Genomic DNA, 22,554 nt, shown 5'->3' on the forward strand with positions numbered 1-22,554 from the left:
CACCCTGATTATTTCCCCCCCAAAATAAAACTAATTAAAAAAAAAATCATGTAAAAGAAGAAAATAATGCCAAGAAGCAAAGCATGCCAAGCCAGGCCCGCCAGCGGAGGGTGAGCCGTCACCGTGACTTCCATGTGTGTCTTGTTCCTGTATCTTGTCGCATTTATACCATGGCCGGGTAGCGGCAGCATCGTGGCTTCGGTGTCCTGTGTCGTGTTGGTGCGTTTCACCATCAGAGCAACTTTAGAAGCCATATTAGACCACGGTCTGCCGGGACCCCCCAGGGACGGGCCCACAGGTGAGCCGTGACCCCCTTCCCCCCTCGTGTCCACTGTCCCCCTGGTTTCGTGGGGCTCAGCGGCAGAGCCAGGCTGCCAGGACGAACCGTGTTGGCCGCCACCTCAGTGGCCATGGATGCCACCGTCCTGCCGGGTGAGGGGATGGGGCAGCGCTGGGCGCAGGTGCCGGGGCCGACCTGCCGGTGGCATTTCTGCAGTGGAGGGGCTGGGATGCGGCAAAGATCTGGTGGCAAAAAGGCTTTTGGGAGCGATTTGGGTTATTTCTGCCGTGTGCAGTTGGGTGGTTCCTGTTTTGGGATGAGACGGCATTCCCCTCTCCGGGCTGCAGCGCGGTGCAAACCTGGCTGTGCCACGGAGATGCTCAGCTTCAGTCTCCTGCAGATAAAAGGAAGCCAATCTATGAGGCTTGGCAACAAGCTGGACTTTCTTCTTTTTTCTCCCCAAACCTGGGAGGGAAGAGCCAGCTCCTTTCGAAGACCCAGGGTCCGGCCATTCCTGGGTGAAGGACCCCCGCGCCGGCCCCGCTCTGCCCCGTCCCAACCCCTGCAGCGCTCGGCTCCAGCGGGAAGCTGCTTTTAAAGCCCCTCCCTCTTGTGTGGACTCTGTCGTTTCCGTCTCTTATCGTTAAATGGTTATTTTGTAATGATACCTGTCTCCTTATTAAAGAAACGAGCTGAAAGGAGCCCCAGTTCCCTCTGGTCTTGCTGCTGGGGCTCACTTGGGCGGCTGGGGTGGGGGTGCAGCTAACCCAGGGATGATGAAGGGATGGAGGCGCCAGGGAAAGGTGGGAAGACATCAAAGGTCCCCACCAAATTCTTCATCCCCAACACATATTTTGGTCCATATATTCACGTTTAGGTTGTGCCCTGCCTTGTGGAGGTGCTGGACACCCCTGACCCCAAGGGGGGAGCTCAAGCTGCAGTAACCACCTCTGAAGACTGAAACATGCAGAAGTTTCCAGCAACCTCACCAAGGACAAGGGCTCCAAGATGCAGCACCAGCGTCTGTGTCTTTGCTACAGGTTTGTCCTGCCCAAGCTCCTGAGCAGAGCGAACACGGCTTGGCACCAGGGAATCACAGTCACTGAGGTTGGAAAAGGCCCTTAAGATCATAGAGTCCAACTGTGAGCCCAGCACTGCCAAGGCCACCACTAAACCATGTCCCCAGGTGCCACATCTATGTATGTTTTAAACACCTCCAGGGGTGGTGATTCCACCCCCAGCCGGGGCAGCCTGCTCCAGTGCCTGACCACCCTTTCGGTGAAGATGTTTTTCCTCATGTCCAACCTAAACCTCCCCTGGTGCAACTTGAGGCCGTTTCCTCTCGTCCTATCACTTGTTCCTTGGGAGAAGAGATGGATACCCACCTCGCTACAGCCTCCCGGCCGGCAGCTGTAGGGAGCCATGAGGGCCCCCCCGAGCCGCCTCCTCTCCAGGCTGAACCCCCCCAGTTCCCCCAGCCGCTCCTCAGAGCGCTTGTGCCCCAGCCCCTGCCCCAGCCCCGCTGCCCGGCTCTGGACACGCTCCAGCCCCTCACTGTCCCTCCTGAGTGAGGGGCCGAAACTGAACCCGGGGTTGGGGGGGGCCCCAACCCCACCATGGCTCAGAGGTGCCAGACGAGACCCCTCCTCCTCGCCTTCCCAGCCGGTGGGCAGCTTTTGGGGATGTGCCCCCCCAGGCCCTTCATGTGAACCATCCCCGAAGAGGCGGCAGGGGACCGCTGCCCTCCTCGTGCTGCAGCCACCGCAGGCACGTACCCAGAGAGCATCTGTGCTTTTACAGGCTGATACTGTCATGCTATGGAAATTTTTGGACAACCAGGGCATTTTAGGCTACCCAACCTGCATCTCCAGAAAGATGGAAGCAAAGTCAAAGCTTCTTCTATTTTATCAACTCTTATTTTATTCATTTATAAATACTGTTGTGTTTACAAGCATCATAGATGTGAATATTATTCCCAAACTTTCAAACACATAATACTTATAATACTATATAACAACAACCAGTAAAACAAATCATTCATCTCAGGGTTTGAAAGGCCACTCAAAAGTTGCATAAAAATACATTCTCTCCCCATCTCATAAGCTAGTCCTGCTTCTCCAAGGAGTTTATTTACAAAGAGCCATCATCAAACTCGCAGCCGCAATAGGTGGGCTCACCCCAAGCAATAAAAATGAATTCACCCCAAGCAATTGCTTAGAAAAAAAGCTTGTGTTCTCCAAGGGAGATCACGTCTGGCAAATGCTCTGGTTCAAATAGGGATCAGTTTTAAAAACTGCTTTGCACTCCGTCCCAAGCGCAGAGTGCAAGGTGTCCTATTCGTTACCTCCTCAGTGCACTGGGTACATCAGGCATTAAGTGAGACCAAAAAAACTCATTCTCGAGAATTTGGTTTGCATCGTCATCACAAAATACTCACAGCTTTGGCTAGTCAGCGAGACTAAACTGTTGGTGGGTCCTCTACCCTAGTCAGAGTTCAGGGGGATAATCCAGTGCTGAGCAGACATTTCACCTAGAGTGGTTTGGCTTTGCATGGTGCCGCGCGGAGGAACTCAGCCTTCCACACCCTTTGCTTACTGTTCCTCAGGATAAAATGCAATGAGTGTCCTGGTGGGAAGGGGTAAAACATCAGTGCGGGATGGACCTGTCAGATTGGGTCGAACTCTCTCCCGAAAACAGACAGCAGGCTTCTTCACGCTGCCAGAATCTGCCTCGTGAGAAGAACAGGAGCTTTAGTCTGAAATCTTGTCCCTTGTCCTGCCGGGATGCACGACCCGAGACGCACGCGTCGGCACACCAGCGTGGTGTCCCCCCCCACCAGCCCCAGCAGGGGAGCCGTGTCTTCACTGCGTGGTGCAGAAGGGGCCAGACCCCTGAACAGAGCTGAGAGAGCCCAAACCTGAAGCGAGACGCGGGTCACCAAGAGAAAAAACATCAAGAACTGCAGAAGTACTCACATAAAGAGTGCGCCAAGTGGGAACGGTGTGCAGAAAAAGCATTGACCAGATCTCAAGGCTTAAAGCTGTTAAATATAGCAGGGTTAAAATAAAGTAATATAAAAAGGATGCCTGGCTTAGGCAGTGCTCTGCGGAAACCCTGATGCCATTACCAGCTTTGGTCTCTTCCTCCCCAAAGCACAGCAGCAGAGGAAGGGCCTCAGTGTACCAGGAGAAACGGCATGATGCCGTGCACAAACAGCTCTGCTGGCCGAGGAGCGGGGGAAGAGGAACCTCTGGTGGAGCTGCCTGGGGAAAAACTGGCAGCTCCAAGAAGAGCTAGAGAGGTGGAAACAGGCAGGATGGGGAGGGGAAGGGAAAAATGGAGAATCAAGGGGAAAAAAAAAAAAGAGAGAAAAACCCAGCGGAGAGGAATATAAACACACTTTCTGAAGCAATAAGCAGCAAAAGGTTCCAAAAAGCCCAGGACTGACTGACAGAGATAAATGTTACCTCGTTGAGCAAGCTCAAGAGTTAATGCTCATGTTCAAGTATCTCATCTCCCTCTCTCAGCGGGAAGAGCCCCAGCAACCCGGCAGGGACCCTGAGCTGCGCGGGGACGTGGTGGAGCTTCCTCACGGCAGCCTCCGAGTTCAGCGACTGAGGCTGCAGCTCTCAGCCAGATGGAGCAGGGAAATCAAAGGACAAAGGAAATGAAGGAAAAATCATGGAAGAATGTAAATGGGAAAGCGGTTTGGATACAGCAAGAAGTCTCTGAGTGGGAAAGTATCTTTCAAGAGCAGTCTGTTAAGGGGAATCTCAACAGACTGGATGACAGGTTACTGCTGCTGTCATCAAAATCACACAGCACATAGGGCAGCCACTGTCTAAATGCCCATAGAGAGAACAATTTTGAACTGTTCTGAGTATGTGTAACATTAAAGAGGGGTGTTTTTTTTTAGGTTTCCTTCAAGGTTAAGGCTTATCTTTTGACAGATTAAAAGACTTTCATCCTAGCGATACAGTTACCAGCATGCCCAAGGGTACCTTGCTGTCCCTGACACCAGCATACCCACACCTTTCCAGGGCACGCGGGAGGACAAGTGATCACTGCTTCACCCTCCTCTTCCTTAAAACCCAGCTGCTTCTTCGCCCGGCTGCGTGGGACTGGACTCTGGCATCTCTCGCTACAAACCAGCCAGTGCTGCCGTCCACTTGGCCAGCCCCCTGCTGCAAAGCAAAGCAAGGTACCTGCAGTACCAGACCAGACTCCTCCGCAGGACTCTGCCTTCATGGAGACAGCAGGAAAATGTCCCAGCTGGCTGTTAGGGCAGGGAGGGTGGTTTCTGGTGTGGGCACAGCTCCCTGCAAGGTGATCCACGCTCGTATGCCTGTGAAAGCAGCAGAGGATCTCTGGGGGTTCAAGCTTGTCCTTCAGAAAGCTTGGCAAGTATCCGTGACACATCCTATCCCAAGGAGCGAGAGTCCAGATGCAATTAGCAGATGCTACTGACTACTGAGACAGGAGCCCTGGAAGGATACAACACGATACCAGATGACCCAGGCTGTGGGGGGAAAGCAGGGCAAGGGATAGGGGGTCCGACACCGACAGTCAGCGCTGATGTTACTGAACAGGTTTGAAACCTTACATTAAATAAGAGACTCAGTCTACTGGGGCGAAAGGAGAAGGTCTCTGTGCAAAGCAGCTGCTGTCAGCCCGTTACAGAAATCAGCCCTGTGGCTTTCACAGCATCACAATTTAACCCGAGTCCCACATCTCGGGTGGGTTGACACACATCCTCAGAGTCCCAGCCCATGTTCACATTTCCCACCAGTAAAGGGCTCGGATGTGCTGGATTAGTTCTTTAAGCGTCCCTTTTTAAAGTAGGAGCTACCTACTCCGATTGGAGTCCAATGCCAAATACCGGGCTTCTGGAAGCAGAAGTTTTGGCAGCTCAAACCCAGTCCTCACATTTCTCTTCTCCCTTGAATAAAATGTCCGAGATACCACAACATCTTTAAATTAAAAATAATAAAATGGCAGGGGTGTGTGTTGTGGGGGAAATAAGGGCAGAAAGGGAATGTACAGCAAAGGGCAGGGCAAAGCAGATGTGACAGATTGATCCCATGGCTGAAATGCTTGCTGTACTTGACAGGAGGAAAAGCCGGGGTAGGGCTTGGTGGTGGGGTTGGCAGCTCGTGTAGGGCACCCCTCCTCATCCTGCCTTCGCTTGGGATTCCTATTTGGAGAGCTTGCTGATGACACGAATGAGGGCTCCGTTCTCGTCCTTCAGCCTCTGGTTGTCCGACTTCAGCTCTGTCAATATCTGCAGGGAGACGAAGACAAGTTGGGATCACGGCTCAGTGCCGCTGGCTGCCCAAAGCCCATGGCCCCGCGGGAACAGATGGATGTTGCTGCCCCTCAACCCAGCACGCTTTGAACGCTGGCAGCTTCTCTGTAAAATCTCCAGGATTTTTACAAACTGGCTGTCAGGTGTGAAGGGGTTGAGAGGGGACTCGAGCACAGCAGAGAGCCAGGGACCAGGAAAGCCCCTGGTGGGAAGCAATGCCACGGCCCCAGCACTGGGTCAGCACCAGGCTGGCAGGGCAGGAACCATTTCTGAACTGTTTCTTCCCAAACCTGTTCCCAGAGGCTAATTAGGGCTCAGCAGTAAACTAGAAAGCTGGTTTTCCCAATTTGTTTTTTCCATTTTGCCAGGACTAGAAGGGAACACGAAGGTCTGAAATTCTTACTCGGGACTGGACCTTGCAAAATCTCTGTGGAATGAACCCAAACCTCCTTGGGATCCCCCAGATGTTTAGTGCAGATGCGCACGCCATGGACAGAGGACTGGTAGAACACACCGACACCGGAGATACCTCCTTGGTGCTCAGTTTTGAATGCTGGAGCTCAAACAAGCATCACAACAGACAAAAGCCAGATCGCTTTGTAATTGCAAACAGAGGAAGAAATAGCTTCGGCATGACCTTTGCAGCATTCCTCTTTGGCAAAAAAGCCTCCCGACTTCCCTTGCTCCCCACGCTGCAGGTGGGATGACATTCAGTGGACTGTCTCCAGCTGCTGGGGCACTGGAAGCAGTGCTGTCCGCTCAGGGTGACACGAAAGGTGTAACTCACACCGTGGGTGCTGGCAGACCCAGGGCCACCAGCCCCAGCCTGCTGGAACAAGCCAGGCTGGAGCGGTGTCACACGCAGGCATGATCAGCACTGGTCTGAGCCCAGCGTCTGCCATGGTGAACCTTAGAGGAATTCCCCAGATTCAAAAGTCCCACTAAACCTTCTCCTTCCTAAGCTGGAGTTGCAGCTCTGAGCACAACCTCCCGCCCGCTCCTCTCATCTGCAGCTCCTCCACGACCGCCACCACCGAGCGCGGCAGCTGCTGGGGCAGACGCCAGCTCCCACCGCTGCCATGGAGCCACCCTCCTTCCCCAGCCCGGCCGGGCCATGCCCGTGCCAGTGTGCCCAGCGCTGGCCCCGCGGGCGCTGGCAGCGGGCGCTCCACAGGAGCATCTGCAAGAGAGAGAGAAGGGGGAAAGTGCAGCACGGCAGGTACTGGGGGCAGGTAAAACGACGTGATGTGCCGGCCAGAGCTTCAGCTAGCGATGCTCAGAAATCCCTCACTGGACCCAGCAGTGGTGCGACCGGCACAGCTCCATGATGGGGCTGTCACCAGAACAGCAGCCATGACTCCTATTTCTCACGGCCAGATGGGAGGCATCGCTCATCACCCAAGTGCTCAGGAGCTCAGAGCATCAGCAGGGCGCTCGCTGCCTCTGCACTCCGTTCCCTCCTGAGCTTCCCCCGACACCCGCAGCAGAGCACGCTGCCTGCCCGTCCCAGTCCGGTGCACTGTGGCCGCTCAGCCACCTGCTGGGGTCCGCGTGGGCCGCTCATCCTCCCTGCATCCCTGCTGGGGCAGCCCTGCAGCCATCAGCGCCTCCATCGCTGCAGGACGGCAGAGATACCAAGTTCTGCCACTTGCTTTGGTAGAGATAAGTCGTCACAGGTTCCCAGAAGCAACCAGGGAGCAACCACCACAGCCATCCTGGTTCTCCAGCTCGCTGGGAGCTGGGATGGTGGCTGTGCCTCACACACATGCTGCAGTGCAACTTTGGTGATTTATTCAAAAAGGAGCAAGTGTGACTACATGTAAAGAAAGTGCTTCTTGGGAAGTTTCCCAGCTGTAACCCCACTCCATCACTTTACAGTGAAGCTTTGCAAAAACCAAAAATTAACCTTATAAAACTTCGTTCCTCCCATCCCAAGGGTATTCCTCCCTTTGAGCAAAGCAGCCTCAAGTCGGGTAAAATAAACTGCATGTGAAGCAGGCTGGTAATGCAGCGGCCCGGCAACTGAAGCTGTATAAAAGTCTCGTTGGAAACGGCAATGAGGGATGTGGCGCAGCCTGCAGGGGACCACGAAGCCAACCATGATGCAGTGTTGGTGTAAAGTGAGTTTTGGCCTAGGGGCTGATCCGAGCAGCGGTGCTGTGTGTTCCCTGTGTCACAGCAGAAAGTGGCCCTTCAGACGTTATGTGGATTTTGGAAAATGAGATTCTTTGTAAAGCACCACTGCCGCAAAAGCATGGTAAGTCTGTCAGACAGTGACATTACTGTATAGCTGCAATGCCTACAGAGACTGGTGAGACAAGGTTTACCTGTGCAGGTAACAAATCCCGTGTTAGAGCTACTAAAAGAGTTGAAAAAACCCCAGCAGCGATGCAGACACAGGGGTCTTCTCCAGCTCGGACGCCAGCAGTGAACTGCAAACCCTTAAGCAACTGGGGAGGATGAGCCCCCCGAGGTCTCAGCCAGCCTGCACGAGAGACCCCTCAGAGCAGGCGGGGGTTAGCAGCGGGAAGCAATAATGCAAAGATTTCCTAGGAGAAGAGGAGAGGCCGGTGACTTACAGTTTGTGAAACACTTTCTCCGAGTCTGGAAATAGATTTGCTCAATTTTCCCTCCTCAGATCTCAAAGCACGTTGGGAAGGAGAATGACTTAAACTCACCACTCGTGAGAAGGAGTGAGTCACTGACAGGTTCAAGCAGATTTAAACCAGAAAGATGGTGAGATCATTTATCTGACCATCTGCGCAATTCAGGCCACATCGCACGGAACACCCGCCCCCAGCCCCTGCGATACACGCGTGGTCCTGAGCTGAGGCTCCCGGAACAGGGAAGCCACAATTCCCCTGCTTAGTTTGTTTCTACGGTTAATCATCCTTGATATAATTTGTGTGCTAAGAATAGATCTTTTTATACCTTAGTGTCTCTTCCAGCCCACGAGAACATACTGCTTCTTCCTTTTTTTTAAAAAAAAAGCTATGTCTGAAGGGATCTGAATATCCCTACTCACCTGCAAAGGACAGGTAGGGCCCTAAGAAAAAAAGAGTTTACAGCTTCATTTTAGCACCGAACCAATGAAGTAGTGAGAAAGGATGTAATTTAACTGCATGATGTAAGTAGTGAGAAAGGATGTAATTTAACTGCATGATGTGTGAGGGCAAAGCTTACGGAAGGCTTGTCCTTGGATTTTAGCACTAATTGCTCTGCACTGAATTTAAAATGGAAGATGAAAAAAGAAAAGCGCACCTGGTCCAGCTCCTGTCGCTTCACCTGCCTTGTAGCCAGACCGAGGAGGCTGCGGGGATGCTGCCGCCTGTGAACTCGGACTCAAAAATCTCCATTTAAAACAAGGGAAGGAGCTTGGCCTCTTTGCTCAAGTGCCCAAGCAAACCTCCTGCAGACTGCCCAGTGGCAGGCTTTCTAAAAACCACCTTCCCGTCTGAAATGTGCGCTCTTCATAACAACCCTGGAAGTATATTACATTGTTCATTCTGACTTCAGATAACCTTATTTGCCGGGTGCCAGCTTCTCACTGAACTAAGTCCAATTAAAAAAGAACTGTATTATGAGCAGATGTAAAGCACAAAAGACCTACTTTGAGGTAAGGTAAGGGGGAAGGGGCCGCGGGCTGGCCCGCTCACACTGACAAGCCGCCCCAAAGCCATTTACCAGCGTTAAGCCAGAGGGAAGCAGCTGATCCATCACTCCTCAGGAGCCACCTCAGCGCCATCCACCCAGCCCTACGTCCTGGTGTCAAGGCGGGGAGCACACCCTGCTTCCCTCCCACGTGGTGGCCTCCACACGGACCAGGCAAGCCCCTCGATGCGGTGGGTTAGTAAAACGGCGGGGTCAGCATCGTCTGCCAAGCAGAGTGAATGTTGGCAGGACTGAACCGAGCCTCCAGCGAAACCCTGCCCTCAGCCAGGCAGTGACACCATGCTTTCGGCTTTCGGAGCATCCTTCGGCACATGCTGCTTTTGAGCCACAAGCTTCACCAGACACCCTCGAGAGCAACGAGGTGAGCGGAACAGCCCGGCCAAGGGAGCGGAGACCTGCCTGGAAGAGTGGAAGAGGGAGGCGAGATGAGCCGGAGGGAAAGCAGCTACAGCTCCTCTGATTCGGAGGGCTTGGCAGGCAGAGAAAGTCTGGCTACGACCCGGGTCAGAGCCCTGTTTTCAGCCAGCAGCTGCTCATTCATCTGCCTCAGAGTGTGAATCTGTTTGAGCTGGTGGAGATTCTGCAGAGAGTGAGAGGAGTGGACAGAAAAGTACAGAGAAAACACACCACGAAGACAAAAGGGCACAGAAATGTGAATTTAGTCCACAAGCAGTAAAAGGACAAAAAAAAAAAAAAAAAAAAAGGAAAAAGAGAATAAAAACCGAATTAGTAGCAGCGAGTGCTGGATGGGCAGCAGCTCAGATGCATATGGGGAAAGCCTTACAGCACATTGAGGATGTTCTGGGAACCATCCCTTTCTCCAGAGGCCCCCAAAGCCTTTAAAAAGGTCAGATAAAGGGATTTCCCACCACAAAGCAGATCGTCTCTTGGTTATATCCTAGTTTACCCAGTGAGCTCCAGTAGCACACAGCCCCTGCACTTAGGAACTACTGTGAGAACTATCACCATGGACTTACCCCCTACACAGGCTTTGAAAACACTGCTGACAACTGAGAACTTCTTTGAAACTCCTTTTCTTCATGTACCTCTAAAAGCTAAAGCAGTCTAGCGCAGCAAGGAGCGAACGGAGCTTCACGGAAGACTGTAAAGGCACAGACTGAAGCACCCGACAGCGTCGCTGTCCTGCAGCAGATCACCCAGACACACCGCGTCTGCTCGCATCCCTCGTCCTGCGGCACCTGAATGATGTCTTGGGTCTGCTCAGGCTTCAGTCCTGCCAAAGGGTCTGGGGGTGGTGGTGCGTGGGGGCCATCCCTGCCCAGATTCAACTTCTCTCTGTCACGGGGCTCCATTTATCTCTGATCTCCAGAGGTGAAAAATCAGAACCTTAAACCACTGATTTTAACTACAGGAGTATGACTGACAGCATCTCACACAGGAGGCACATGGAAACACAGCGTTTTACAACAGAAACAAATGGGCAAAAGATGGTGTGGAAATCAAGCCCCAAAGCTGGGGCTGGCACAGGTACAGCGGCAACAGAGAGATACAGAACATAAAATGCAACGAGGAAGATAAAACGGGAAAATGGCAAAAGCCATGCAGACATCCCCATTTCTACAAGGACATTTTTCCCGGTGATGCTAAAGCGAAACCACGTGCTGGACATTTGTACCACGCGTGTGTGCCAGGCCACGCTGGGGGCTGCAGAGCTGCTTTCTGAGCAGCATCCCGACCCGCTTCCTCCCGACGGCTCATCGGGTGGTGGGGCCATGTCAACAAGAAACCTTCCTCCATGGTGGAGGAAGCACAGATGCTGGGCAGGGCAAAGGCAGGAGGGGAAACATTTGTGAGAAGAGCAGTTTAAAGTTCATGTGAAAAAATCGCAGCCCGGAACCAAAGCAGCTCTGCAAACCAGTGTGCTCCTCCCTGTGTCCTCTTGTGAGCTTGCAACGGCAGAGAGGAGGCAGAGGGAGGGGTCTACTGGGAAGGGGATTCCTTTCTGCCATTTAATTAGCAGAAAGCACTCAAAGGGAAGTCACTCTGTCCTTAACCAGAAGCAGCACTGAAAAATCTACTGTGGTGCAAAGAACTTGCAGGAACTTCCACCCAACTTGCACGGCGCAGAACTGGCTGCACTCGGCAAGGGACCTGCTGCATCCCAGGACACTTCGCCCAAGGGCTCGTTCCTGTATAAGAGAAGCACTTTGTGTAGCCCCGATGCATCAGCTCGACTCTTAACTACCCAAAAGAGCTGCCTCTGCTCCCCATTAAGGAATCAAGACACCTTGTCCAAAAGCCCTGCAAAACCAGTGGAAGCACGGCAGGTGAGTGCAGGGAGCCAGCAAAGGATGGGGTTCGACCCCCCTGAGGGCATCCAACTGACAAAGCAGCTCCTGCTACTTGGACTACACCAACACAACTCTGACACTGGATAAATCAGCAGGTCCTGAGACAGAGCCATGGCCAACAAACTGCGGGAGAGCTCCAGGGACACCTCGGCAGCAAGATCCCCTCTCACCAAATCTCAACCGTCTATCCATCACCGAACCTGCCGCGCTCGGTGAGGACACAGACAAACATTGCATGTCTGTCCTGGGATAAATCACACCCAGGAGCTGCCGGAGGATGGTTCATACTGGAAGAATAATCTCTTTTGGTGGTACCATGGATAATAAACATCCACTGCTTTATCACAGGGAACACAGCTGAGCACCTGGCTGGCAGAAAACATCAAACATGTAAAACAGGGTGCCATGCTACAGAGGACAGAAAGGATTGTAATCGTTTTAGAGACCACCTTTATTTTTCCATACCCACGTAGCACGAAACCTCAGCATGGCACTATCAGCTGCAGCTCAGCCTCAGCATGATGCCACAGATGATAAAAAGGATCACTTATGTAAAAATGTGTGTGTGCTGCAGGTAGGACAGCCTTCTATTTATCTAAGAAATCTAGCAAAGACTGGGAAACTGGGACTGAAGCCAAGGATGAAGACCAGAATCTGGATGATACCGCTGCGATTGCTTATCACTCTGCTTGATACTTGGCTTTCTGAAAGCAGGTTTCTCAGTTCAGCTGTACCTGCCTTCAATTAAAGGATTCTGTGCCTGCAACACTAGGGGAAATAAAAATGCCCAAAGCATGCAAAATGTACAAAGCCAGGAGGTGCAGTGCTGCTATGGAGTAAAGAAGCTTCTGTGACCTTCAAGAGAAACTGCTGTTAAGTTGGGACCTCAGGCACTTGGCACTGAATTCAGTTCAGTGCAAATGCTAATTTTCTTTCTCCTTCCTCAGCCAAGTTGCTGTATCTCCAGTCAAATTCTGCAGTCACTTAGGAAAACGCTGCACCACTCTGTCACCTTCACAAGAGCAGGTCTGCAGGAGCAGCTCTGGCACCAAGGAGTTCTTGACATTACAGAGTCTGTCCTGCTCCTCTCCATTTCTTGATTGCTTCGTTAGCAGGGGTTAAACTCATGAAAGGAACCAAGCTCACACCTCAAGCACAGGCTGAAGCACAAAGCATTCCTGTCACAGAAACCCAGGCCTGTCCTGTGACCACTGCTGTGCCTCCACTTCCTAAGAAGTCAGCTGCAAGAAGAGGAAAGCCCTGGCCAGGACACCAGACACCTCGGGAGCAAAAGGCTGGATGTCAGTCACGCAGGGCTGGTTCAGCTCAGAGACTGGCGGGAGGAATCCCCAAACCCACAGCATCACCTGAGCCCTAATAACCTGGCATGCCAGGCTGTTTCCCCTTGCTGCTCTCCACATTAAAGGACACTGGTGGATTTGCTGAAGTTGCTTATTCCTTCTGATTCTGCTCGACAGTTATTCAGCTAGCGCAAGAAGCAGGAATGAAAGTCTAAGCAGAATTAATAATTTGTTTTCCTGGCTCAACTTCCACACCAGGGATTAACACAGATGCTCTGTGGAGGTTATCTCATTCTAGGCAAACACTCCTGGGCTGACTCTCCCGCTTTAAGGCATGATGCAAGTGGACACAAAAGTCTGCTTTCCTTATGGACATGTCCAGTTCAACGTTTGCATCTTCAGAGACTTCATACTTCTTTTTACTGAGTGTCAAAAAAGACACGCCACAGTGCACTCAGGTACTCACCACATGCTGGAGCTTCCGCAAAAACCAGTGGAAACATAGCAGCATCTTAGAAGAGATACTTTCAATTTTCCTTTCTATATGTTCTACTAACATATAGCCCCTTTGGTTGTTCGCTGCAGCCAGAACACAGCAGAGAGCAAAGAGTAAGTACCACTCTTGAGGACCTGATGGCTTATTTTCAGTTAGACCACAGGCTCCTTTAGCTCATGCCTCTGGCACGTCTCTCATGGCAATACAAGAACATGTCAAACTTCTAGCAGTGCTTCTCCTTCTGCCCCATCCTGGCTTCCATCAGCCTGCAGCTCCAGACTACCTGAGCCAGAGGTGCTCTGGCTCCATCCAACCGCTCCTACAGGCACCTTCCCTCATTAATTGCTTTCTGAACCAACATAAATGTTTCAAAACCGACAGGCCACTAGAGGACACCAATTTGTCTTTTTACTCCACGGACTGAGCTGGTTTGCAGAGCGATCTGCATAGCTGAAGAAACAACACGATCTGCTACCGTCTGCATTTTTTCTTGGAGGCCATGTTTCTCTAATTACAGGAAAGTCTCTCTGGAGTTAAAGGTTGCTACCTGTTCAGTGATCAAAGAATCTGGAATTTAGGCATGTTCAACCCTTTCTCCTTCCCCTTCTGGCTAGCATATCCACACTTATTTTCTCTTCTGTGAGAGAACAAGAGAGTGTTTACAGTAAGATGCCACCAAATCATTCTGCTGCTTATTGCGCTAGAAGATGCAGCACCAGCCAACAGGTCCTCTCGAAGATGTACGCTCCGTTAACAGATGAAGCTTCAAACAGAAACATAAAGTTGGAGCCTCCTCCAGGGTGGCAGGAAATCGCTTCCATCAGTGCCCCGTGCCGGGAGATCCTCGGACGGGGTCCCTCCTTAAAGCAGCTTGGTCCCACCTGGGTCATGCTCAAAGGGAACGAAAGCGCAGGGCACGGCACATGGGGGCATCCTGTACTGTGAGCATTCACATCTAGCGTAAAATGCTGTCACGCTGCAAAACCTCTGTGAAGTTTTAGGTGTACTGAGGCGGCACAACACACTGCCTCCCCTCTGCTGTGCTCCCCGCCAGCCCCGTGATCGCAGGGCATCCCAGCCACGGCAGGAGAACCATCCTTGGAAGCAATGCCACGAGAGAGGGAACGCAAAGGAGCGGTCGGTGGCGGATGTCTCGTGACAGCAAGCCATGCTGCACATTTCATTGGGAAGCAAATTCCTCTTTGCTGAAAACTATTCCAGGCTGACTTACTGACACAGCCTTCCAGTAACATGCTTTAGGAAGGGAGTACAGGAATACAATCACTCTGTGTTTTTTCCTGGCTAGTGTGCGTGATCTCAAAAGCCAGCTTTGTCTTCTTACCCGTCTGGAGAGAACCGCAGCGGCTTAACTCGGGCTGCAGGCTATTCAGAGCACAGAGGATCAGCACACTGAAACTCACCGATGCCACAACAGGTTAGTTTTGGAAAGCATTTAAGAACAGTTTTCACAGTTCTCAGATCAAACAGCATAACAAATTAAACATATGGTGCAATCAGATGAATGATCATAGGACAGTTTTGTTAGTATTTCATGTCTGGAGAACATGACCATTAAAGTAAGTTCTGACTGCATCAGGGAACACGCTCAAGAGGTTAACACGAGTCCCTTTCCCAGGTACACCTTTAACATCCTACTCCTGGGTGACAATCCCAAAAGATGTTAATACAAAGCGTATAAAACGGGACAGAGTGAATAGATTATTTCCTACCTTCATCTCCTCTTCCATTTCAGAGAGTTTCCGCTCCAGGGCTCGCTTCTCCTGTTTACAAGGATTCATAACAAAGATGGTCACAACGATTTAGAAGAAAAACTTACTACACATTTTCTTCTAAAGAAAAGAGTCTTGTATGTCTGTAGGAGCATCCACCGATAAGCACCTCAAAGCAACGCACAGGTTACAACCAGGAGCTGATCAGATGGGACGGAGCAGCTGGTAAAGCAGTAGGAGATACATGCTGGGCCCGTTTTGGCAGATCCTAAGCTCTCTTCGTACCCCTTCAGTGAAACAGTCCTCCCACCTTTAGTGATCCCAGTTTTCAGGACTTTCTGATATAACGTGATTTTGAGCTCTGCAGGTGAAGCCATGGATTTAACTGCGCCCCACTAAAGGCGGCAATGAGAAAACTCACTGAGCCTCTCAAATAAGGAACAGTGAACGGGGAAAGGAGCCTGGAAATCCTGCTTCTTCCAGATGAATTTAGGGCTTCAGAGCTGTAAAGCTGACTGCTTTCAGGGTATTTGGAAACCAGCGATTACAGAGGTTCCATTGCCATGTGAGTACTGGTGGTGCCCACAGCAGGCAGCTCCAGCCCTTGCCTAGGGGGAGAGATCTGGGCTCCATCCATGACTTTTCCAACACGGGGACAAAGCCCTGACTAAGGTGGTGACTCTGCTGGGATGCACTACAGGTCTCCTCGGTCCCTTCCAGTCTGACTGAAGCTATGGTCACGTACGGCAGAGATTCAGCCAGACCCTGCCCGTCCAGCTTAGCTCACTGCAGTGGATCGGACTGTACGGTTACGAGGCAGGAGCATTCACACATTCAGATTTCAAGTACAACCACAGGACAGACAGCCAGCTGGTGTTCTGTCTTGTTCCCCTGCGCCCCCCAAACAGCCTTTACTTATCAGGATCAAAACTATTTGAAAGCATAATGGACAAACAGTCTCCTAGCACAATGCAATACAATTTGTTGGTCTGCAGCTTCCTGTAACAAAAGAAAGAAATCAGAACTGAACTGATCTGCAAAGAGAGCAGAAAAGTCTCGGGCACTGAAAAGGTCAGAACATAATCATCACTGTGCACTGCTCCACAAGACAAAAATATAACATCTCTTAATTAATGCTTTCCTTCAAGAAATTATTATGCCCCACAGAGCAACGCGAGGCAAAGATTGCGACTCAGAAGAAAGCAGAGACACGTACCCTTTTCTCCATCTCCAGCATGCTGGAACGGTCAGAAGTTTTCTCCTGTTTCTGCTAAGTAAATTAAAAATAGAAAGCTATTAAAACTGAGAGGCATTCACAGGATGCTGCACAAAGGCCCGGACAGCCTACAGATGCGCTTCCCAGAGAAGCAGTAGTCTTTAAAGAATCACTCAAACTTAGTTCTGTGAAAATAACTGTCTCCTCTGTAGCATCTTCCCTCCCAAGAGCTAAATCCTTGCCCATAGTGGAAAAAATGTTGGCTTGTCATGGGCCAGTGCTCAGTTTCTCCAGCCTAGGAGCCGGATTTTGCCTTACCTGGGCTACTTTTTCCAGCTTTGATTTGATGTCAGCCAACTCAAGCTGGGCTTCTTGCAGTTTTGACTTCAGCTTTTGATTTTCAGACAGGGCGCTTTCATATAACTGAAACATGAAACAAAAGATGTCAGTTAACCAGGCTGCTCCTCGGCGGCTGCAGAGCCAGCTCTGCTGCACCGCTCCAAGCAGAAGCCTGTCCCCAGCGCCCAGCAGCCTGTCCCCAGCGCCCAGCAGCCTGTCCCCAGCGCCCAGCAGCCTGTCCCCAGCACCCAGCAGCCTGTCCCCAGCGCCCAGTGCCCAGCAGAAGTCTGTCCCCAGCGCCCAGCAGCCTGTCCCCAGCGCTCAGCAGCCTGTCCCCAGCGCCCAGTGCCCAGCAGAAGCCTGTCCCTAGCGCCCAGCAGCCTGTCCCCAGCGCCCAGCAGCCTGTCCCCAGCACCCAGCAGCAGCTGTGCGGTTTGCTTTGCTCCCCCATGCCAGGAGATTAGAAGAAAGGCAAACAGAGCTAGTCTGGATACTCTACTTGTGTTTTTATAATTCATACGAAATAAGAAAACAGCTGTTTAATTTTGTAGGGTGTTTAAACACAGCCAAGAGGCAAAGAAAAGGGATGTTTTTAATTTAGGTAAACCACCAAACATAATAAAGTTGTGCATGCTGGCTGTATCTGAACCTACGACTCTGTTGTGCTCGCCAACACAACACACCCTAGCTGCCTGTGTGCTTTTAGTTTGAAGAGGATGAGAAGGAAGGGCAATTTCAGGCCACTCCAAAATGATTTTTTCCCCTTCAATTCCTTCAAACCAGTGGAATTGCCACCCCTGTCAGAGGACAAAGTGGGCACACCGCCTGTCTCTTCTGGCCAGACATGTTCATGAAGAGGGGGCTGCCGCTTACTGTGCAAGGCTTTTCAGCATCAGTTGTTTCAGAATTAAGGTCATCTTAACCTGTTTACTTTTCATACGGTCTTTGCATTGACACTAGCTGTGCACGGCAGTCTGTATCGCTGTCTTTCAAGGATTATGTTGAAAGTTTCAGAGATTATAGAAAAAATCACTCTGGAAGGTTATAGCAGCAAAAATAATTCTGTGGGAATATGCATGCTTGAGCCATGCCGGCATACTCAACAGTATCTTCTCTTACTCCTTTCAAATCCCTCCCAGCATTTCTCCAGCCTGACTCCTCAATCCCCTCCCTCGATGTCTGACTTGGCACCTTGTCCTTTAACCCCTTGTCATTTTTCAACCCTCTGAAGGGCTGGTGCATTTGAAAGAGGCTGGTGTGACTTCCCAAAGCAATGGAAACAGAGAAAATGGAAACAAACTTTTTTTTCCCCAAGGACTCTCGGTGCAGGTTTTTGCAGCAATGGGCAGCTTCTAAGGTGCATGCAGTGACAATAATACATATAAAAAATCCTACTTTTTTATAGTCCCTGTTACTCTCCTCTTCTGCTCTGCTGCTGAGGGCGGCTAACCGGTTCTCCCTCCGGGTGTAGGCACTGGAGCGGCTGGAGGCACGATCGCTGTAGGAGTCACTGGTGGCAGGGTTCGTAGCTGCTTCCAACCTAAAACACGATGAAGATGGAGCGCCGTGGAGCCGCTGTTCCTTTGGGCCAGCCGCTATGAGCCCGACCGGCCGGGACTTGGGCTTGGCAGACCCGGCGGAGCACAGGCGCTGGGGGGGCTGCAGGCACCCCCCACCCCGCAGCAGGGCATCGCTGCTGACGGCCAGGCAGCCACCACCGACTTAACTGGGAAAAAATCCAGTGGGTATCAGCCCAACCCCCAAACGGGCAGTAATCTCCCATGGAGCTCTCGTCTTCACAGTAGGAATGGGCTCCATTTCCCATAGGGCACAGAGGGCTTTTTTCTCTGCAGAGCAGCTGTTAAATAATCTGGGGAGCAAAGGATAACAGCAAACTGGCCCAGCAGTTGAGCTAAAGTAAGAACCAAAAGGCCGGTACCAGATTCGGCTTATGCTGTTGATTTGAAGCACAGAGAATCCCCAAAGCCGTACCAAAACATGCTGACAATAAATACTCCAAAAAATAAAATTCTTACCTGGAAAGTCTTTCATGCTGAAGGAAAAGAAAAGAAAGAAAAGGTGAATTAATAATGGGGAGAATTAAAGGTTCAATTTGACAACTGCAGAGCCACCACACAGCGGCAATTTCCTACCTCTGATACCAGCACCTAGCTCCCACCAAAGCTATCCGCACTGCTCCCCATGCCCGCACCAGGAATCACCAATCCCTGCCGGAACCTTTTCAATTGCTTCAGCTTCTCTGAAGCATTTCAAGATTTCTGTTCTTTTGCTAACCTAAAACCCACTGGACCTTGTCCTTCAAATCCTAGTTTCCAGAATTGAAATCCATTCCTTTGAACCAAAAGTAATCTATTGTTTCTTTTTTAAATCAAATTATTCTTCCTGCCTTTGATCACTGCCCTATACATAATGTGGGGGAGCAGGATTAATGGACCATGACACGCAGAGCTTGCTGAGCATTCTTTGGGAACTCACAAACTTGTTTCCATGGGCAAGTACCTGCCCCAGGAAGAAAAGCTTCACTGTGGCCAGGGGATGGACAACAAGCGCTGCACGAGGCAGGGAGAGGACCTGCACACCAGCCAAAAGGCCAGAGGCGCTGGCTGATGCGCGCGGTAGGTTGTTCTTTTCCCATCCCCATCCCCACATCCCCATCCCCATCCCCATCCCCACATCCCCATCCCCATCTCCATCCCCATCCCCACATCCCCATCCCCACATCCCCATCTCCATCCCCATCCCCATCCCCACATCCCCATCCCCATCTCCATCTCCACATCCCCATCCCCATCCCCACATCCCCATCCCCATATCCCCATCCCCATCTCCATCTCCACATCCCCATCCCCACATCCCCATCCCCATCCCCACATCCCCATCCTCATCTCCATCTCTACATCCCCATCCCCATCCCCGCCGTGCCATCCTCAGCGCTGCCTTTGCTGTAGCTGCTGCCATGTATAAACCATATATGGTCTGGGCCAACAAATGCACAAGAGGAGGTTGCAGAACAGTTTTCCTTGGCGTTGGAATATCCTACAGGGGCCGGCTGTGGTGAACCACTGTTTCTAGGAAAGTTTTCTGGATTTGGACAGCTCTTTCCTACAGCCGCAGAAATCAAATGGTAATGGCAGAGGTGTCCTGGGACACACACCGCACTGATCTGCCACCTCCTCCGCGAGGTTCCTCGTCATCTGGCAGACATTTACTCAAACTCAAGGTGCAGCTGAAATCTTTTTCAGTCCCTTGATCTGGAAATTGAGCCCAATATTCCCCTGCTAGTTTTATTAGCAGCATCATTTCTCTGAGTGAGCACAAACCATCTGCAGGCGCTACCAGTTATTTCCCCAGATCCTTTTTAATCAGTGCAAGAGTCAACACAAGGACATCACAGAGACGAGGGGTCAGGGTTTTATTGACCAGACATGCTTGTGCCGGAGTTTGCGCTGCCTAGATACACCACTAAACCTAGTGCTAAAACACCTTGCTGGGCAGCAGATTTGCTGCCTGTCTGGCACCCCAGTGTTTGAAGACTTCAGACCTCCTGCTCCTGCCTGGCACCCAGATGATGCCTCTGACTATCAGGCAGGTATCTGGGAGCACACACCGTGGGCAGCTGAGTTAAGTCACCCCGTTACATGGAGAAGTTACATGGAGAAGAAGAGGCAAGTCCCAGAGCAAGCCGGACCTGCGCCCAGGCTGCCAGCAACGCTGCCCTCTGCTAGCCAGGACGCAGGGACCTGGCTACCTGTTACATACACCTAGTTATTGAGATTTTAATTCATCCTGCCCCAATGCAACCCTCATCATGACTCGAGACAGGAGCCTCCCCAAGGAATCTGCAGTCCCCGCTTGCTCTGCAACACAGCCCTCCGACATGAGACACAGTGATCTGGCCAGTACAAAAGAAATTAACTGAAGAAACCTGGCACATCTGAAGCCTTGTGGATGGACAACACGTTCAGCTGAAGGTGCTAAATGCAAAGCTCAAAAGGATGAGCAAACCCTGCTATTAATTAGCATGTTCTCTCCAGAGCTGTGCCTGCAGGGCCACCCTCAGCCGGGCTCTTGGGGCAGGGCTGGGTGCCAGCCCATCACCAAAGCTCCAGGAGTCCGTCCCGGTGCTGGCATGGGTTCTGAGCCATGGCAGCGGGCCCAGCCCCATCTTATTTTATTTGCTCTAACCCTCTCTCCATGCACCAAAGGCTTCCTTTGCATGGTACAGCTAAGAAACCACCCAAGGGAGACACAGATGGCTCTCCGCCACAGCTAAGCCCCGCCGTGCTTCCACAAGTGATGCTGGCTGCTCCCTGGGAAGCTTCTCATGAGGCCAAACACCCGGCAGCCGCCTGCTGTTGTCACAGGGACACCTGCCTGCTTGCCCGAACGGCCGTGGCTTCGGCCACTCTGTACAAAGCCCCACACCAGTAAGTTGGGAGCAGTTTCCATAGGGCTGGCCTCTGCCGTGGGGCTATCGGGAAGATTGACCCTTTTCGGCTGCAAACACACCGCCTGATGTCTCCACGGTCCTTTGTTAGCAGAGCTTTGACATTTGCCTTTTACAACCCTCAGCTGCCTGACAGCTCCCTTTTCATTCTGGCCCAGTGACCCACCCTCGCTGTTGAGTGGAAGAGGGGAATTAGGAAGTGATTAACAAGCCTCTTGTTGAAAGTTATTTGTGCACTTTATGCTAATCCCCTTCAGTGACGACTTTTCTGACAAACGGCTAGTCAAGTAATCCACTTAATATCAAGCCTGCATTTATTTCAGCCAGCACACCTGCTATCGTATTTGAAGAGCGCCGAGAAAGTCCACGCACGGCTGGGCAAGGCAACGTGGAAACCAAGGGACAAAACCTGGGCCAGTCCCCAAGCCAGCCTGAGTGCGGGCGGCAAGAGGGAAAAAACATGTTTTGCCTTTTTCCTCCTAATAACTTCCCTAGGCAGGGAATTTCGGTGATTTGATGCATCTTTGGTGAAAGAGCAGGGGCGCGCTTCTGGAAAGGGAGGGAGCGGTTAGAAAGGAATCACTTTAAACACAGCTGCTGGGAACAGCAAAGGGGAAAACCCCCAGGTTTATTGTACCTAAAACTTGCCTGTGACGGATACAGAGATGAATTAGTCGGACTGCAGTCACCTCTGTGTCTGATGAGAAGTACTAGAGGGGACGGGAGGACCTGCCCCATCGCTGCTGCTGGCAGCGTTAGAGCAGAGCAGCCCCACAGACACCTGCGGCTGCCCCAGCACGCAGCACCAGCGACGCTTCTCCAGCCCAAATCCAGGTATTTCCCAGTACTTGCTGGTCTCCTGTGACTTTCTCTCCCTTTAGGCTCATGTAAAGCACACCTCTGCCCTAAAACAACCCCACTGTCCTGCAGAAATGGGACGGAACCACAGGAAATCTTTGTGTTTGCAGCTACTGGGAAAGCCGGTGTCTTTCCCTCACCCTTCAATTTTCGGGTGCTCTCTCCATGTTGTTTCAGTGAAACGTGGTATCTTTCAGACAAAGATTATTAAGTTTGAGAAGAACTGGAAAAAAGCTGAGGTCTGGGAAGCAGAGTCTGAACAAGATGTTACGGCAGCTGTTGGAAGTGTCCCTGCCATAAGGAAAGTTGCAGAAACAGTTTTCATCAGTAGATCCTTCTTCCATGTGCTGCTACCTTTGGGGAAAGAGGGGAAATTTATTTATTTTGGTTTTAATCAGTTTTTGGCTCAATATATTCCTGTGTTTTGCACAAAGGCCAGTGTTTGTGTTGATATTTCAAGGACCAGCTTATTCAGGTGGTTTTTTGTGTTTCTTTAAGTAATGATGGAGGGAGAAAAAACATTCTAAATGAAAAAAAAAAAAGTTCCACTCTGCACCTTTGAAAAAAGGCTCCAACT

The 22,554-nt window shown here is 51.3% G+C and overlaps 1 protein-coding gene across 6 annotated transcripts in view; it reads right to left on the reverse strand.

Moving 5' to 3' along the window:
- Positions 1-2,156: 2,156 nt before the first annotated feature.
- PPP1R12B (protein phosphatase 1 regulatory subunit 12B) overlaps positions 2,157-22,554 on the reverse strand; it is a 128,009-nt gene continuing 107,611 nt past the window's right edge. For 5 of the 6 annotated variants that reach the window (XM_055820035.1, XM_055820036.1, XM_055820034.1 and 2 more), the window contains 6 exons: positions 18,688-18,704; positions 18,047-18,191; positions 16,631-16,735; positions 16,313-16,366; positions 15,097-15,147; positions 2,157-5,561 (listed from right to left, as the gene is read on the reverse strand). In XM_055820035.1, coding sequence (XP_055676010.1) covers positions 5,475-5,561; positions 15,097-15,147; positions 16,313-16,366; positions 16,631-16,735; positions 18,047-18,191; positions 18,688-18,704 — 459 coding nt within the window. In that variant the 3' untranslated portion in view covers positions 2,157-5,474. The remainder of the gene's footprint in view (positions 5,562-15,096; positions 15,148-16,312; positions 16,367-16,630; positions 16,736-18,046; positions 18,192-18,687; positions 18,705-22,554) is intronic. The other variant, XM_055820033.1, reaches the window with a different exon arrangement.

The sequence above is a fragment of the Falco peregrinus genome, chromosome 16, assembly GCF_023634155.1.
Source record: "Falco peregrinus isolate bFalPer1 chromosome 16, bFalPer1.pri, whole genome shotgun sequence".
Classification (NCBI taxonomy): Eukaryota; Metazoa; Chordata; class Aves; order Falconiformes; family Falconidae; genus Falco; species Falco peregrinus.